We start from the raw sequence: 17118 nt of genomic DNA on the forward strand, positions 1-17118 counted from the left end.
GCCGAGGAGCCTGCACCGCAAAGAGTGAAGGCCCCTATATTCTCGTTGTAGGCAGTAGCCACAAGTAGTGGCTAGACCGGTTAGCATGCCGGCGCTGCTGCGTGCTCGCTGCGGCTGGCACGTGTCTCCAACTCGTGCTAGTGTTCATCTGACTGAATAAACCTGTCCTGTTAGCATTTAAACATGGTGTCAGAAGTGGCTTCAGACTGAAATCCATATAAATAGTTTTAGCTATAGCTATACAAAACTTATGTTCCGTACGCTGTACACCTGTAGTCGTACGACTATCTTTGACCACCTATAGAGATGTAAACGTCTTTAAGCTACAGACTGCAAACCATATAAAAGGATGAGGCCATGGGCACAAGGGTTCAAAACAGTGAACTGCACCGGAAGGTCATGGCCAGCAACACTAACGCGAGCAGTGCAAAGTCAGTCAACGCCAAGCGTTCCGCCGTCCGCGACACGCACCCGAGATCGAGCCGGCGTGAGAACTTTTCGTAAACGGCGACGAAGGTTTGCACTCATGACAGAGATAGGCAATCCAGTTTCTACAAGCGCACGCACGGGGACGGACCATCAACACAAATGTCTAGTTAGTTCAATCGGGAGGTTCGTAGAGGATTTGTGGGCCTGGCCGTGGATGCAGCATCACCTCCGGAAGCTGCATCAGCTCGGCCGTATGAGGCTGCAGCCGAGGATCGAAGGGCATGCGGGGATCGAAAACGACAGGCTCGTGGAGATGGAGAGCGGGAAGAACGACGAGGCCCGGAGCTGGCGAAATCGTTGGCGAATCTGATTGGTCAGGCTGTGATCGGGGCGGAAAACGATGGGGCATATCTGGACGGTAGTCATAGGAAACCTCAGTGCGATATGTTAGAGACCATCTAGTAATGCCGGGAAATGTGGTCGACACAGGAACACTTGAAACACATGGGGCGATCATAAGGCGTCCGCCATTCTTCTGGATTTCGGTAGCGACGAACGTGCGGGGCTCGGGGTGGTCGGAAAACATTCGTGCTTGATGGCCGGATGGCTCTGTTCTGCGTGCAATAACACACATTTCTACATCAACGGGCTCATGCGATCTCGAGGGGTGCTGTATTCCATCATCCAGTCCATCGTCCCCGTCGGAGCTTTCGTTGAGTGAGCCGAGAAGCCGGCGCAGAAGACGCTGCCATGGAAGACGTGCCTTGCAGCCAGGAACAGCGTCCGCGTGGGCCTGGACATCTACGACCACCTACACTGCATCGTTAGGCTGACTCCGCTGATGACATCCGACCCCAATCACAAGCTCTGGAAGAGACCTGAGTTCGTGAATGTCTTCTTGCGCGCCAGAGAATATGTGCTGAACAATAACTGACACGGGTCCTGCTGGTGGACTTACCGCCGTTTTAACAATTTGCCTTCGTGCCTTTTGAGCTTCACGCAGAACCACCATGCTGCATCGAGAGCGTACATGTGCTACGCGAGAGCCGTTTTTTCGTTTGAAAAATAAACTCTTGTACATCAACATCATATATATTAACCCTTTGAGGGTCAAATTAAAAAAAAATACTTTCCCAGGTGGTCAAATTACTTTATTTCAGAAAGTTCAATATGACTAAATTGAAGAAAAAGTTGTAGAAAAATATTTGAAACAGTATTTTGGTCTCAACGTTGCTCCACACTGCAAACTGGGGAACCTCAAGAAACCACCTCGTGTCTGTCCATGATAAACAAGCTTACAGCAGCCCCAATAAACATGAAAATCGGTTTCTGTGGCCCCTGCACCAGGAGTGGCCATAAAGATAAAAATCAAGTTTTGCGCGTCACCATTGTGATCAGTGAGGGGGGGGGGGGCGGGGGAGGCAACCGAAACCATGCAAGGGCGTTGCCGCAGACTGGGCCACAAGCTGCAGCTAGGTATAAGTTCTGTTTATCCCCTCCACGGAAGCGCCCATAAAGATAGAAATCAAGTTTCGCGCCTCCGTTGCGATCACGTGGCGAAACCGAAACCGCAATAGGGCGGCGGCGTTGCCCGGGCGACACGCTGCAGCTAGGAATCACTTCTGTTTATCTTCGCAAGAAGGCAGCGCAATAAATTTCAAGCGCTGCTTGTAAGTCCTAGGAGGTGGCAGCACCTCCCAGTGAGCATGCATCGTAACTAGGGCGAGAAATCTCAAACGGAGGACTGAAACCGTTCAGTTCAGTCGTTCAGTCGTGTCCGACTCTTCGTGACCCTATGGGCCATATCACGCCACGCTTTCCGGTCTCTCACTATCTTCCTAACATCGCATAACTTCATCTGCAGCGCCTCGATGATGCCATCTAACCATCGCGTTCGCTGCCTACTCCTTCTCCGGTGACCCTCAACCTTTCCCAACATCAAATCTTTCTCCAGCGACTCCTCTCTTCTCATCAGATGACCAACGTAGCTGAGCTTTAACTTTATAATTTGACCCTCCAATGAGCAGTCAGGGTTTGTGGTCGACAATATCGAGTGATTTGGTCTTTTGGTCGTCCAAGGAACTCTCAAGAGTCTCCGCCAGCACCACAATTCAAACGCGTCAATTCTTCGGCGGTCAGCCTTCTTCACAGTCCAACTCTCGCATCCATACATCACAACTGGAAAGACCATCGCACTCATAGTAAACAAAAGAATGGGCAAAGCAGTGCTAGGGTACAATCCCAAAAACGACCGAATGATTTCACTTCGGATCCAAGGTCACCCTTTCAACATAACTGAAACCGTACCGGTACGGCAAAAATCTTGTGGGACGGAAAACCGCCGCCGTACATTTACGAAAAAAACCCTCAAAGGGTTAAGCATTCTTCGCTACTTGGTGTTCATTATGAACTATCTTTTTGTTTGCAGCTGGCTCGAATAATGAGTTTATAGGCGCAGTCTGCCAGGATGGGGGGCGACGGGAAGAATTAGCTAATCATTATTTATTTGGTTACTATCAGGGCCGTTGAGGCGTTACAGATAGGAGTGGTTTAACTACTTATACAAAAAATTAGAACTAAGGACATTACACCAGCATTTGGGGCTTGTCTCGCCTATACACTCGACGGCCAGAGCTATGCACTTCTTGTGAGTGGTGTATGAAGTATGTGGTGGCTCTCTAGCCCTTAAAGATGTATAGCGCACCTTCGGTATCTCTGTGCCGATACCTTTAGCTCCGCTTTTAGACGCGAGTATAGATAGCCGGCCGCATAGCCTGTGGAAGCAAAATAGTGCTGAAAAAATGCAGTTAACTGATGTCCAACTGGACGGCGCCTTCATCGACTACGATCTGGAAACTAGCGCCAAAAGAAGGTCGAGTTCTGGGTCGAAGTTGAGTGAAACTGCATTAGGAAAAAAAGCTGTCTTGAAGACGGATACTAGACTTGAAAAGAGCATTGACTGCACCCTTTCGAGCCCATGTGAATAGGGTATTAATAATGAAATGACCCGCACAGATTCTCCTTTCTACGCAATGGAGGTTGACAATGCGATGTGAAATATTTCTGTAATTGGTTACCAGCATCTTTTTTAAGCATTAATAATTTTATATTGTCTACTCAGTTTTAATGTGACAGCGTTAAGGGCCGCGTTCCCCGAAAATTTGGCGCCGGCGTTGTGAGGGAAAAATCACGAGCATGGCGCAGGCAGGTGGCAGCCGGTAGGTGACCTTGCCGCGTATTGAGTGAACATAGGGTTGCCTGACATTAGACACCTTTAGCAGTTCGGGTTGCGTGTTGCCGTCTGAGTTACCGGAGTTGCGGAGTCCCACCGGCACTGCTCCCGCACTGATTGGCCCCAACACGGTGGGCAAGCGCTAAGCTGACGGGCAACTAGCACCATCTGGCGGCCTCAAGGCAAGACCCATGATACAATGAAGCGCGTGTGCACTTCCGATGAGAGGAATCCCGCAGCTACGGTAACGCAGACGGCAATACGCAGCACGGCCTGCTAAAGGTGTCATTACGCCTTTGACGCGATAGACACGCTACCTTTTTTTATACCTATAGTTACACAGCCATCTTAACCACGGTTACGCTTAGCCGCGGTTACCGAACTTAACCACGGTTAACCGCCAATCGCGGTTCGCTGCTGTTACGGCCGACAGCGCAGCGACTGCGTACTGAAGCTCCGTCCTGTCTCTGCAGAATCGTTTGCGGGGCTTGTCGCTGAGCGGAACATAAAAAAAAAAAAACTATACGCGCAGCCTTAGCTGTATCTTGCAAATGCACAAGTTCGCAGCGCTTGAAGCATTGGATGCTGTGATCAGGCCGAGCTTAGTTTTACCGCGGCGGTGAAGCGTGCGAGCGCGGCGAACGACGGCAGGGTGCGTACCCCTAGTCGTCGATAGGCCTAAATTATTTATCTTCGAAGCCGCGGCGGTCGGCACTTTTTTTTTTTGTTTATCAACGCCGACGAAATGAAACTTCCTTATTGTGAATCCTATTCTGCCACCGTAAAATAACGATATGATTAACTTTGGCGACGCATTAATCGCAGAGCTAGTATAGACCGTTTACAGCGCGTAGTTCCACTCTTCCCTAACAGGTGGCGCCACTAGGACGGCCGTCATTGCTGGCCTTCGCAACGCATCGGCGCGCAGTGCTAACTGCTGCTGTGTATCTTGTGTAATACCTCTGTCACACGAGCAGATTTAATGTCATTCGAATCGAATGTCATTCGATGCATCGAATGTCATTCGGTTTCTTTCAGTGCTACATGGTAAAATATAATGTCATTCGCAAATGGTAGCAATTACGATCAGCTGCAAAAAATGCTGCACTTAAGGAGCACCAGTGCGCATAAAAGGCGTTTGAAATCACTGTGTAACACTTTAAAGCTGATCAAAACATTTCTGTACGATAATTCAAGCGAAAAACATTACTTTCGGCTGTGCTGTAGCACTTTAGCCATAAAAATCCAAGCCAAGTATCGAGTCAGCCAGAAATCCGAAATATGTAAACAAACAATATGGCTGAACACAGCGGAGCGCAAATACAGGGACTTGAATATTTGGGGGCTGGGATTTAAAAAATTCCTATGCAAAATGTACTGCTCCATTTGAGCTGAAATAACGTTCACAAAGTAGCAAAATATCGTCTACGTTATCTGATAAGTGATTCAACATCGGTACTTGCCTAGATTTTCCGAAATCGAGAAAAAACTGCTCTCGGCGGCGTGCACAATTTTCGCGGAAGAGAGTTGAAAAGCTATTTTGACATGACACGTCATCTGTCGAGCAGTGAGACAAGCTCCATTCCGGCCGTTGGCGCGCTTGCCTCGCTGCCCGACAGATGACGCATCATGTCAAAATAGCTTTTCGGCTCTCTTCTGCGAAAATTTTGCACGCCGCCGAGAGCAGTTTTTCCTCGATTTCGGAAAATCTAGGCAAGTACCAATGTTGAATCACTTATCAGATAACGTAGACGATATTTTGCTACTTTGTGAACGTTATTTTAGCTGGAATGGGGTAGTAGATTTTGCATAGGAATTTTTTAAATCCCAGCCCCCAAATATTCAAGTCCCTGTACACAGTGCGGAGACGCACGGAGACACGTAGAGCATGCAATTGGCGTCCAAACTGTGAGGCGCTCAGTCAAAACTTTAAACAGTTTCGAGATAAACATACGGGGAGATGCGTTTACCAAGGAGCACAGAGCCCAAAATGATCGTGAGTCGCTGCCATTACTGGACCACTGCTGTGACCGAGAGTAATGCAGATCCGCGAGAGCCTGCAGTGCTAATAATTTTACACCTAAATTAACAGGTTTTAAAACAAAACTTTAGAAATATAATTTTTAAATTTCAATGTGCGCAGAATATGTTGTTGCGTTACTTGTTTCTGCTGCGTATCTGGCGTCAAGAGTACACATTCGGTTCGCGATCGAATGCGAATGAGTTCCCCAAACTTATTCGATGAAGAATGTCATTTGAACCTAATGACATTAAATTTTCTCGTGTAGCATGGGAATAATGACATTAGATGCTAATGTCATTCGTATCGAATGACATTAAATTTGCTCGTGTGACAGGGGTATAAGAATACCAGGTGACATTTAAACAGCGCTGTTTTGATGCAGGTGTCATCTGTATTGTCGAAGTATTCTGCGAGGAAGTAGAGCTAATGACCCTGTTGTTTATTGGCGGAAGAACAGAAGACTCATTCTACATAAAGTGCACATCATGGCCTAGGCAACCGTTTTTCTGGGAGATGTATCACGAGTTCATGTTCCTTTCTGGGACTAGAAAGCACCTGTGAATTGCAGAGAATGGCTATACCTTACGCCCCAGCTCGTTTTAGCACCGGCAGTAGCCATGGGAATGCGAGAACGACCCTGACGTTTTCTCAGGGATTGGATATCGAGTCTTTGCACTGCTGCCGAGTTTTTTTCGCAGGGCGTTAAGAGGTACCTTGACGTTGCTATTAATGTCTATGCAGTTATACGAATTGATTGCGCAGAGAAGGAAAGTTAGTGTGGGCATGTAAGTGAATCTGTTTACTTTAATTAGGTACTATTCCCTAGGATATGCGGGATCGAATCTCGGCCTCGGCGGCTGCTTTTCGCTGGAGCCAAAAACCCAGGCGCCCGTGTTTTGTGCGATATCAGTGCACATTAAAGAACCCCAAGGGGATGGGAATTTCCGCAGTTCTCCAGCTCATAGCCTGAGTCGCTTTGGGACGTAACACCGCCCAAACAAAACAAAACTTTAATTAGAAAAGTACTGCAGAAATACATGTAATAACTGCTGCTTTTATGAAACTAATGCACGGGCCAATGATGAAATTTACCGTGATAAGATTTTTTTATATCCCCGCTTGCTTGGGCTGCGTACTGTGCGTTCTGAATTCCGGTGCAGTTTCCAGTCACCTTCGCCCAAGCGCAGGTGAACGCCGCTGAGCGCCTGATGCGGCCTTCAAGCAGCGTAATAGTATTTTGAAGCCAGGACGTTTACAGGAGATAAAATTATATCTTATCAATTGTCGGGGATTACACGCGCGTCCATATTGAGCAGTAAGTATTGTGCACAATGTTAAATGAACATTCATAATGCGTCTCAACCAGCATAGTCTGAGCATGCGTTCGCCCTTTGCGCAAGAAAATAAAAAAAAATAAGTTTGAGGGAATAATCAGTTTGTAATCTATTCAGTTTTACAGAAACTCACATTTTCCACAAAGAGCGCTAGAGAGGTAATTGATAAAAAAAGAAACAAAAAACCGAGTCGATGGCTGATGGGTTTGTCGAAACGTTCTAGCCAATGCAGACATTTAGGAGGACGCAATAAATGAACTACGTGGTTAAATTAAACATTTTTTAGCACCTATTGCCTGTTTATTGCATGCCTACAAGCTCGTTGTCCCCAGCGAAAGCTGGTACGCCGCACCGTGCAGTCGAGTACCAGCATGCCCGAAGCCTTCAAACCAGAAGGCCGGCGATGGCGGAAGGGTCACGTGATCAAATATGGCAGCGCCCATGCACTCGCGCTGTAAAGGGTCTATAAGCAGAGCGGTGAGCCGCACTGCACCGGCGGCAGCTGTCATGAGCAGAAACTTGATAGTATCGCGGTTATCGGTCTTGCCAGCAATTTGCCGCTGGTCAGTGATCCTCAAGAGTGATTCAATCCTGATATTCGGCTCAGTAATCCAAATGCTAATGAATTTAGCATGCTTTATTTCTGACGTCGGCGCTAGCGAACCACCGTGTCGTTTGCGTGCGGTCTGCGGGAGGAGGGGCAGGGGCCAACGCGGCGGTGTTTACGGTGGTCGATGAGGTGCTGCCATCGTGCGGGGCTTGACCGCGCTGTGGACGCCTTGTCGGACGGCACTCCGGAAACTACGTTATAAATAAGATATTTGTAAATGCTGCTTCGTTCCGAAGATCACCGCGTAGCTTCGGTTGTACTTTATGGGCAATGGCGGCCGTAACCGAGAATGGAGGCGAGCTGTATAAGCACAGCTAACCGCGATTGGCGGTTAACCGTGGTTAAGTTCGGTAACCTCGGTTAAGCCGGCCGTGCAAAGAGGGTATTAAAGGCGGAGTTTAAGTCTCCCTTAATTTTCAGAGGAGTTGCTGTAATTAATATTAAGGCGAAAGCCTTTAATGGCTCTTGCTTTCGTAGACAAAATGTGTCCCGCTTTTGCGGCGTTATGATTGGCCGAGGCGGGATGACGTCATAGAAGTCTCGACCAATAACAGCACCACCACAGTATACGCGAATGCGTGCCTTATATGGCCATATGTCAATAATGATCATTTATTAATTAATGAATTAATTCCCTAAATGGTGACTAATTAATTAATCCATTGATGATTACTTATTTGATCGAGTAATTAATCAAATAGCTACTTATTTACTATTTAAATAATTATTTATATTACTAATTTGTGACAGTTGCGTAGCAGAATGCGGCACTATGGCTCTCGCCTTTCACTACCTTAGTCGCTAAGTCCATCGTAATTTTTTCAGTTCGACTTGAATGAACACGACCACCTACACAGATCTGTCGAATAAGAATATGACAAGTGAAATTTTACGTTCCTTAAAATCAGTTGGGTTTTTTATTAATATGAAGCTTTCGAAGGTAATAAAATGAAATTAGGCACTGCTAATTAACAAAAATCATGTCCCAAGTCCTATCTTCTTGCCTTGTTTCTTTCAGCAGAATAAGTACGACGAAAGTGAAAATCAAATTTCTGAAAACCGTTTATTAACGGAAACGAAATACTCAACGCAAACGTGGTCACAAACAGAAAAGAACGACCATACCATGTGTAAGTCTCTATCCGCTTTATGCTGCACTAAACGCAATTGACAGAGAAAGGCGCTTCCACGCAAAGAGCATCGAAACGTCCGCGCACTGTTCACTTTGCTTCGCAGGTCTTCGACGTGGCAGCTTTCCCGCACTGCTTGTACTTCCCGATGCGCAGGTTGTGCATGAAATCTCTTGCCCAGAATCGAGCCGCTTTCCTGTTCGACACGGACACCTCGCCGAACTCTGGACTGTGCCACAGCAGGTGGTTGGGGTCCGGCGCCAGCACTGCGGTGAGCCTTACGGCGTAGTCCAGGTTGTTGCACAGGTTCAGTGTCAAGAAGAAACAGGTGTTGGCTGTACGGCACCACGGCCTTGTCTTCTGCATCAGCTGTTCGGTGCCTTCCAGGAACTCGGCGACGAAACGACATGATTCGGCCACGGCATCTCCGCTGCTGCTGTCATCCATGAGGATCTTGTTGATTGAAAAGGCGCTGAGCCCCGTCTTCTTTTCCACCCCGTAGAGCAGCTCGACCACCTCGAGGTTTCCGAACATTGCCGTATTCAAGAATCCTTCTTCCAAGAACCTGACATCGGCTCTGAAAAGTGATTATTGCATGCATGAATGAAAACAATTCACGGACGAGGCGAAGAGAAAATCCATCGTTCCTCTCGCCAGAGGCTGTCCGACTTTCTCAAGAGGCAGTGCCCTACTTTTTGAAGCTAGATCAAGGTGCCTTAGAGCACGCAGCTACAAAAAAAAAAAAAAAAAAAAAAAAAAAATTAACAATGAAGATGACGCATGTGCTGTATGTGGTAACTCCAGGTAAACAATTGACCATATACTCGAATGTAATGGTATCCATCCGGAAGTTGTTGCGGGCGCAATCACTGTTCCTGAAGCTCTGGGGTTTAGAGATAACAGTGGCCGGGTGAATAAACCGGCGGTGGAAACTAGCAAAAAACGACTGGAAGATTGGCGGCTTAAAAGCAGAGAAGTGACATAATGTTAGCAATGTAGAAACAAAAATTTAATAAATAGAATGATGGTTTAGTTAACCAATCTAAATCAATAATTAAGATATGGGGAGAAAAATGAGCATGCTAGCTACTGCTACCACCCCGTTTCAAAGGGGACGCTCCTATATTCCATCCATCCATCCATCCAGACGTGAAACAGGTGACGCTGTCAAGACTCTCACCTGAAGACCTCCTTTCACATTCTAAGTACAGTTGTGAGTAAAAGTGGTATACAACACCAAGCCGGCGGCGGAGCTCGGGAAAACTAGGGAGCCTACATGTTTCGCCGCGGCGCCCTAGGGAAAAAGGGAAAACAACATTGCGACGCCATCTACCAACAGCTAAATGGGATCGACAAAATCTTCGCCGCGCCCCATTGTATCGACATTCGTGTGGTGCTATTGCTCTCCCTGTTCTCGCAAGATCGTTTCAATGAAGTTTTCCTCAGTTTCGCCACCAGCTCAATGTCATACCAGGTTTTCTCCCGACTGTACATTGACACATCTAACATCGAGCCTACCACAGCGATAGACTAGCGGTAACGCTTTACCCTCGTATGCAGGAAGTACTGGAGAGATTTCACATGGCACGACTCGTTACCTCAGGCCATTTAAACTAAGAAGGCGCCATGCAGTTGCGAAAATGCAAATGGCACCGAGCGGCACAGGCGCAGTTGAGTACCCACGGAAACGGATCGCGCTATGATGTCCCAATCTGTCGAGTTCAAATCATTTTGTGCAGCTGGGGGCTAGCGAATGAATACGAGCCTGTTTAGCCACATGTCCGGAAGCATGACTGTAGTTGTGTTCCTTTGTATAATGTAGCGCCTGTATGTAAGCGCAGTGCCATCTGCATCCGAAGCAGGTGCCTTACCTGTAGTAAAATAATTTACTGGAAGCACCATGACTGTAGCGAAGTAGCATGAAGTAGCGTACATGACATGACATAATGGCATATACCATTAAGAATTTACAATACGGAGTGATCGTGCCTCTTCAAGACTTGAGGATTACCGAGTCATAGCTGACAAACCTGTTGACCTATACATCGGACCAGTGGCGTACATCGGACCAGTGGCGTAGCCAGAAATGTTTTTCGAGGGGGGCTGACGTTGCTGCTCAGCCTCCTCAGTATCGAGATACCTGTCGCCAACCTGTCACCTCTCAACTGCGCCATAAATTCTGCATGCAAAGATTGCACGGAAGAATAGTACCATCCGGGACTTTCGTGATCCATCGAGTATCCTGCACATGAATTGTTTCGGACGAAAATCATTCGTTTAATTTAACAATTGCAGAACTGAAAATTCTTCACAGGCAGTTTTTCAGCCATATACAATTAACATTAGCTCGAATACGTAATGTTCTTGACGGACCCGCGGATGAAATTGTTCTCTGCACTCTCTCCAGTGTGCTTATAATTTTGATTATAATGCAGCACCTGCACTCTAACAAACTAAAGTGTTACGAACAGACGAGGGCATTCGGCAGACCACTTCAACATAAAAACACCGAGATTCAGTGCGAACAAGAAGCCCGAGAGGGAGAAGACAGCGCGGCGTCAGAAGGTCGAGTTTTGCCTGTGGAGGCTGCGCACGTGGCGTCACGCTCTCTCCTAGTTTTTTTTTATTATTATTATTATTTCCCTAGCATTCCATCCCTGCGTGCTTTATCAGCTTATCTAGTAGTATGGCTTGTCTCCTTTGTATGGTCCGATGGATGATTTCAGAAAACTAAATGCACCTTTCGCTTTTTTTATTCCCGCAGAAATCTCTTTTTGAGCGTGAAAAAGACATATATCTGGAGACAAAATCCAGGTTGATTTCCGGCTCTGGTAGCTGTTTTGGTCTGCGGTGTATGACAGTACAAAAAAATTTCTTGGGGGCTAGAGCCCTATACGCCCTCCCCCTGGCTACGCGCCTGCATCGGACCTCAATTAATTTTGTGTTTTAGATAATAGCGGTGGTAATCAGCGTTGGCTTCGCGCCGAATATGAATACTTTTTTGAAATCAGTTTTTTGAAACCAGTGTATTTGTGTAAGCAGGGTAAGCATCGGGGTAAGCATCGCGCTCTCTTCAATATTTAGGAGCCGAAAAATGATATGCCAACTACGCCCCCTTCCGAGCAGAAAAATAACAGCGATAGCAGTACATCCCTGAGACAATTTTCTTCGAAACGGGCAATGCCGGAGTAATGCATCCTGTACCATAAGTACCGCGTTCGTCTATCCAAACCTCAGCAAAGTGGGCCGGGAAGCAGTCACGTGATCTGGTGTCGCGGGCGCGCTAAGGCTCTCACTGTCAGCTGGACAAAGGTTTGCGCTTTTCGATTTTCGTCTTTTGTAAAGATCCTCCCAACTATAAATTTTCAAACTTTCCCCTCACAATGTTACCTGGGTGCGGCCTTCGCGTTGACGTGGTAGGCATACTGGCCCACGACCAGAACCACGAGGAAGGGCTTAACCAGGCCGGGGCTGGAGTAAATCTTTCGGAAGAGTTCGATCAGGAACATTCCACTGGGGCAGAACACGTCTCCATCATAAGAAGTGGGCACTGCCGCAGCCAACGCCCTCTTCATTCGATTCCGAAAGAAACTCTGCACCTCTGCGGCCGGCTTAGCAGCGAGCACGGCTAGCACCAGACTGTAGAAGCTGATGATAAGCCCGGCTTCGTCCAGGGCCGCTCGGCTGGTGCGACCTTTACGAATGAGATCCGCCAGGTAGCCAATGATCCCTGGAGATGCCGGCAGGGGCTCTATCGGCTTGCGCTCGCCAGCGAAAAGAGCGGCCATTTGGTCGGGATTCAATACAGGCGTCAGGACGTTCGGATAGGGCTTGTCAATGATGGGGTCCTCGTCCTTGTAGATGTCAGCAAACAGAGGTGTTTCCGGGGTTGTCGGCGACGGCGTGGCAGCAACGCAATCCAGCATCAAGCCGTCGAAGGTGTCGTGCCATTCGTTAGAGGCGAACACCTTGAGCCACGATGCGTACAGCGAACGGCGAGTGGCGTCATCCGGGTACTTGACACCTTTTAGGACTTCTCGCGCACCCTTCATGGCAACGATGTCACTCCAGTCGGTGCGATGATATAACAAGCACTCCAGAGATGGTGAATTAGGAAGAAAATTCCGTGCAAAAGCGTGGACAAACTCGACGAACGTTTCCATAGCTGCAAAAGATAAAAAGGGGGAAAACGAGTGTGTTATCTTTCGGTTTTCGTTTCACCATTTAAACATCTCATGTCGAAGTCCTACCCTAGAAGGTCCGAAGAACTGTTTTAGGAGTACTTCAAAAGCACGATCGAAAAAAAAAAAACACTTCACGTACTCTTCCGCTCAGCTGTTTTGTCAGTGAAATGCGCCCCATCCACTCCCGCCTCGGTGGGGATGAGAACCTGCGCACAACTCCAGTGGAGTGGCGCTATATGCGCCCACTAGTGCATACATAGCAAGCATACTAGGGCCATTTGTTTAACCTACACCAGCTACACCAGTGCAGCAAAAATCCATTGTAGGTATAGGAGATTTCCTACACTGGTTTAGCTGGTGTAGGTTAAACAAATGCCCCTACTGACTCTTGTGACCTGGACGTTGCTCTGGGTGGATCCTTCGACATCGCTGGCACCGCGCATTGTGGACTAGGCAAAACGTTTCGCGATTCACACATGACAAAATTAGTGGGACACTTAAGGTCCACGTTAAGGGCATGACGCGCGAGAGTTTCAGACACAGAGACGACATTTTTTTTTTTTTCATTATTTAAAACTTGTTTTTGATTTTTACTTCTTTTTCTTTTAAAAAATTTTTATACAACGATACTTATTACCACCAAACATTGAATTTCCGTTCTGAGAAGTTTGACCCATTGAACGCAATTTTCATTTCTTCAATTCAATAAATGATAACTTGCTCTGAATTTTCTTAATTAGCATCATCAAGCTTTGCTTGATCATTCTGCGCTCTTCGAACCCCCTTCTTTAATTCATCAATTAATAAATTAATCACAATTATATCATTACATCGTCATCACCTATCAGACATATCAATCAATGAATAAATTACAAAAATCACAAATTACCATGATACATTCTTAGCCTCGTATTATTTCCGACACGCAGTGCCCACTACGACGCCGACTTTTCGTTCGACCTAAAGAGCTGTATAAGCTATCGCTTGAAATACGGCAGCAGTAGGCTAACTACAACGACACGACACAACAGACACGAGTAGCACGAGCGCTATGCAAATAATGTGGCATGCAGATGGGTGGGAGCATAAAAACGATTGGGCGGACACTTAAAGGGTCCATCAAAAAGCTAGTTAGTATACAATGCTGAAACGCGCACTAGCAATTGTTATCCCATTAATCATCCCCGAAACGAAAAAAAAAAAATGTTTAAGCTAGTTTGATTAGCACAGAGCATATGGCCCATCGAAAATAATGCTCCTCTTTTCCCCTCATCAACTCAACCCACGCCGGCATGCAAGAAAAACAAAATGAAGAAAACAAGTCGCGACAGTGACCCACCACGCCCAGTCTCGCCCGCGTAATTTGGGAGCGTCCAAATGGAATTGCCACTTCTTTTGGTAGGTCAGTTTCAATGGGTGGAGAGCACGCATTCGAGTTTTGCCCCAATCGGTTTTAACTCTAAACTTTTTGAGTGAAGCCACTGTTTGTTTCTGCATGGGAGAGCCTTACCATCTGTTTGGGGATATCAAAGGACACTTGAACGGCACACATTTTTGATACCGTGAGGGTGTCATAGCTGCATGCAAACGGGCGGTTTCATTCACAAACAGTCACACACCATATTTCTGAACTTGGTAAAGTCGCTGGACCCAGTGTCAAAATTTCATTCACGTTCGCGGAAAATAGGCTTATTGGCAAGTCTCGTTCCACTGTCGCTAACAATTTTTCAAAAAGCTCAAGACTTATCAGCACGCATTCATTTACTAGATTCACTATTCGCAGATTCGGAATATTCGTGCACTTCCAAGAAACTATACCATTCAAACACCGCCCGTCGTCTTGTTATTTCTCACTTTTTCCGCCCGTAAGCATTGTCTAGTTTTGTCCTCGTCTGCTCACGCTGCCTCCATAAGGGTAGAAGCCGGCAAGGCACCGACGCGGCATCCGAGAAACAAGAGAAGACTCCGAGCACCGCAGCTGTTTTGACTAGGCCCGCTGCGTCGAAGTAGGGGGGGACCACAACGGAAACGCTTGAGAGGGGACGGCGCGGTGGGAACCTCGTAAGCGGATACCAAGTAGACACCTGACAAACGCCGAGAAGCGGCAGCTTTCTCTCGCACGGAGCTAGGACCTCCTGATCTACCCAATATATACATTGGCCCAGCTCAAGGGCTTTCAAGTGGTTCGAGCCCGGCCAGCTACGAGCTGCGCGGCCGGCAGTCGTATGCGACCAGAGAGCAACCGATGTTCACATCTGCGAATACGACTTGCGGGTGGTTGCTTTCCACATCGTGTCTACTTTGACTCATGGCCTTGACTGTTCACCACAACCTAACTTACGTTCACGTCAGCTGAGCAGCTGATTGGTTTAACGATTTGCGACCAGCAGTCGCGCGACTGGAAATCGAGCAGTGCCCGACCAGCCCGCGGCAGTCGCTTTTCGACCGATGCGACCATTTGCGACCTGTCGCTTTTCGACCAAAACGGTCGCGCGATCGCTGCGAGTCGCAAGTGTGGTCACTAGTCGGAAGGCAGCTTTGAACGGTCGAGAACAGCAGCATCAACATCCAATGCCCTTGTGAATGCACACGCAATCAAAAATTCGTTACTGATACATCTGGGACAATACACTGCTCTCCTCTTACCACGATGATAAGCACTGACGCGCACGAGACTGATTCCGAAACAACCGATTCGCCAAGTCGCTTATTTTTCTCTCAGTCGTTTCGGCATTTTCATCGGCGCATTTGAGCACAACCGAGTAGTAGGTAAAATAGCACTTACCAGAGTCACGGGCAGTCCGAAAAGGACCGGTCGGGCCAGGGGGATAGCAACTTTCGAAGAAACTGCGCGGGAAATGCTGTGCAACGAATATGACACCGTCACGCAGTCGCCACAGTCGGAAGAGAATGACAATCCCGCTGCTCGCAACGTGATTGGTCTATAACCGAGTTCTACTTTTACAACAGCGCGATAGATGGCGCAATGTCCTCGTAATCGCCGTAATCGGCGTTAGTCATCGGTAGTGTGCCTGCAGGCCTGCACCACGATACGCCTACGCACGACTTCTTTCATCTCTCGTTTGTTTGAACGCCAAGCGGAGCATGCCGCGCTTCGCCCATGCCAGCGCTTCCCCACGCAGCCGCTTTGGAGGTTGGTTTGGCTGCGAGTTCACCACATGGTTGTACGCTTCAACTAATGACTTCAGGAACCTTTTAAGGGGAAGCGGTTTTTCTCATTTCAACTGGCTTTTTAATGCCGCAGTGAAGCCAAGCTGCGCCGATCGGAGAGAGAGGACAGCCGGCACGAAGGGAAACGGCGCTGATCTTTATAAAGAAATAAACACGGCCGCAACTGCGCCCAGACTGGGCTTCGTTCCCGCAGAGGCGCGACGACTGGAATTCTGCGTGCTGTTCAACCGCCACTCTCAGACGCTGTGCATTATTTGTCATTGTATTCATCAAACCGTACGGACTGGACCCAAACACGTCACTATCGCACTGCCGTCTCAACCAAGCCACCGACTTCTCCAATCTTAGCGTAAAGCCTTTCTTTCAAAACCAAAGAGAAATGAAACAGGACGCACATCGCACATACTTCGCATCAGTGGCATCGCCCCTCAACCCACCCCCGCGCGTTGTAATCACCGAATCGCAACTTCCTTTCTACTTCGTTTGTCCTCATGGTTTGCTTTGAAGTCAAGTTCGCTGTGGTGCGAGTGAAGTGGCTTTTTTTTTTTTGTCTTTTTTTTCAACATTAGGATTAAACAATGGTCCGTACAAGGTGCAACCAATTTATCAAACGCAAAGGGAAGATGAAAGGAAGAAGAGGATGAGGAAGGAAGCAGGCAGCGCAGCTCGACGTATCGAGGATGCGACGCTCGGTCCAAAGGCCAGACGCACCGCGGTCTGAAGGCGGGCTCCCGGCCGGTGTTGTTTTCCCACGCCTCGTGGCTGGATATCACCTACTGGTCGTCCGCAGGGGTTCTCTCTCATTTCCTACAAAGCCTGTAATACACCCTCACGTGTGTGTGCCCAGTCGCAGTTTGAAAAAGAACCCAACTGCTCCCTCTCTTGGCGTCGCGTTCAAGGCGCCTAAGCGATCGTGCGATCCGACTCTTGCAAACAAGGACCAATTACTGCAAGGTGCCATTGCATCAATGTTTTGAACAGCGC

General features: G+C 47.8%; 1 protein-coding gene across 1 annotated transcript; it reads right to left on the reverse strand.

The window, feature by feature from the left end:
- Nucleotides 1-8667: 8667 nt before the first annotated feature.
- On the reverse strand, nucleotides 8668-15877 carry LOC146173308 (uncharacterized). Its single transcript, XM_084583327.1, has 3 exons — nucleotides 15728-15877; nucleotides 12149-12923; nucleotides 8668-9335 (listed from the first exon to the last, which is right to left on the reverse strand). Exons 2-3 carry the CDS (start codon nucleotides 12919-12921, stop codon nucleotides 8849-8851), a joined length of 1260 nt encoding a protein of 419 aa, XP_084439453.1. The 5' UTR covers nucleotides 12922-12923; nucleotides 15728-15877; the 3' UTR covers nucleotides 8668-8848.
- Nucleotides 15878-17118: the final 1241 nt, after the last annotated feature.

Source organism: Amblyomma maculatum, chromosome 11, assembly GCF_055883805.1.
Source record: "Amblyomma maculatum isolate TAMU_Amacu chromosome 11, ASM5588380v1, whole genome shotgun sequence".
Taxonomy (NCBI): Eukaryota; Metazoa; Arthropoda; class Arachnida; order Ixodida; family Ixodidae; genus Amblyomma; species Amblyomma maculatum.

Bases quoted from the DNA above. Each gene is read 5' to 3' on its own strand.
- LOC146173308 (XM_084583327.1), bottom strand. From the start codon at position 12,921: ATGGAAACGTTCGTCGAGTTTGTCCACGCTTTTGCACGGAATTTTCTT. The intron at 9,336-12,148 runs GTAACATTGTGA...ATCACTTTTCAG, and splicing joins AACGCGAAGGCCGCACCCAG to AGCCGATGTCAGGTTCTTGG.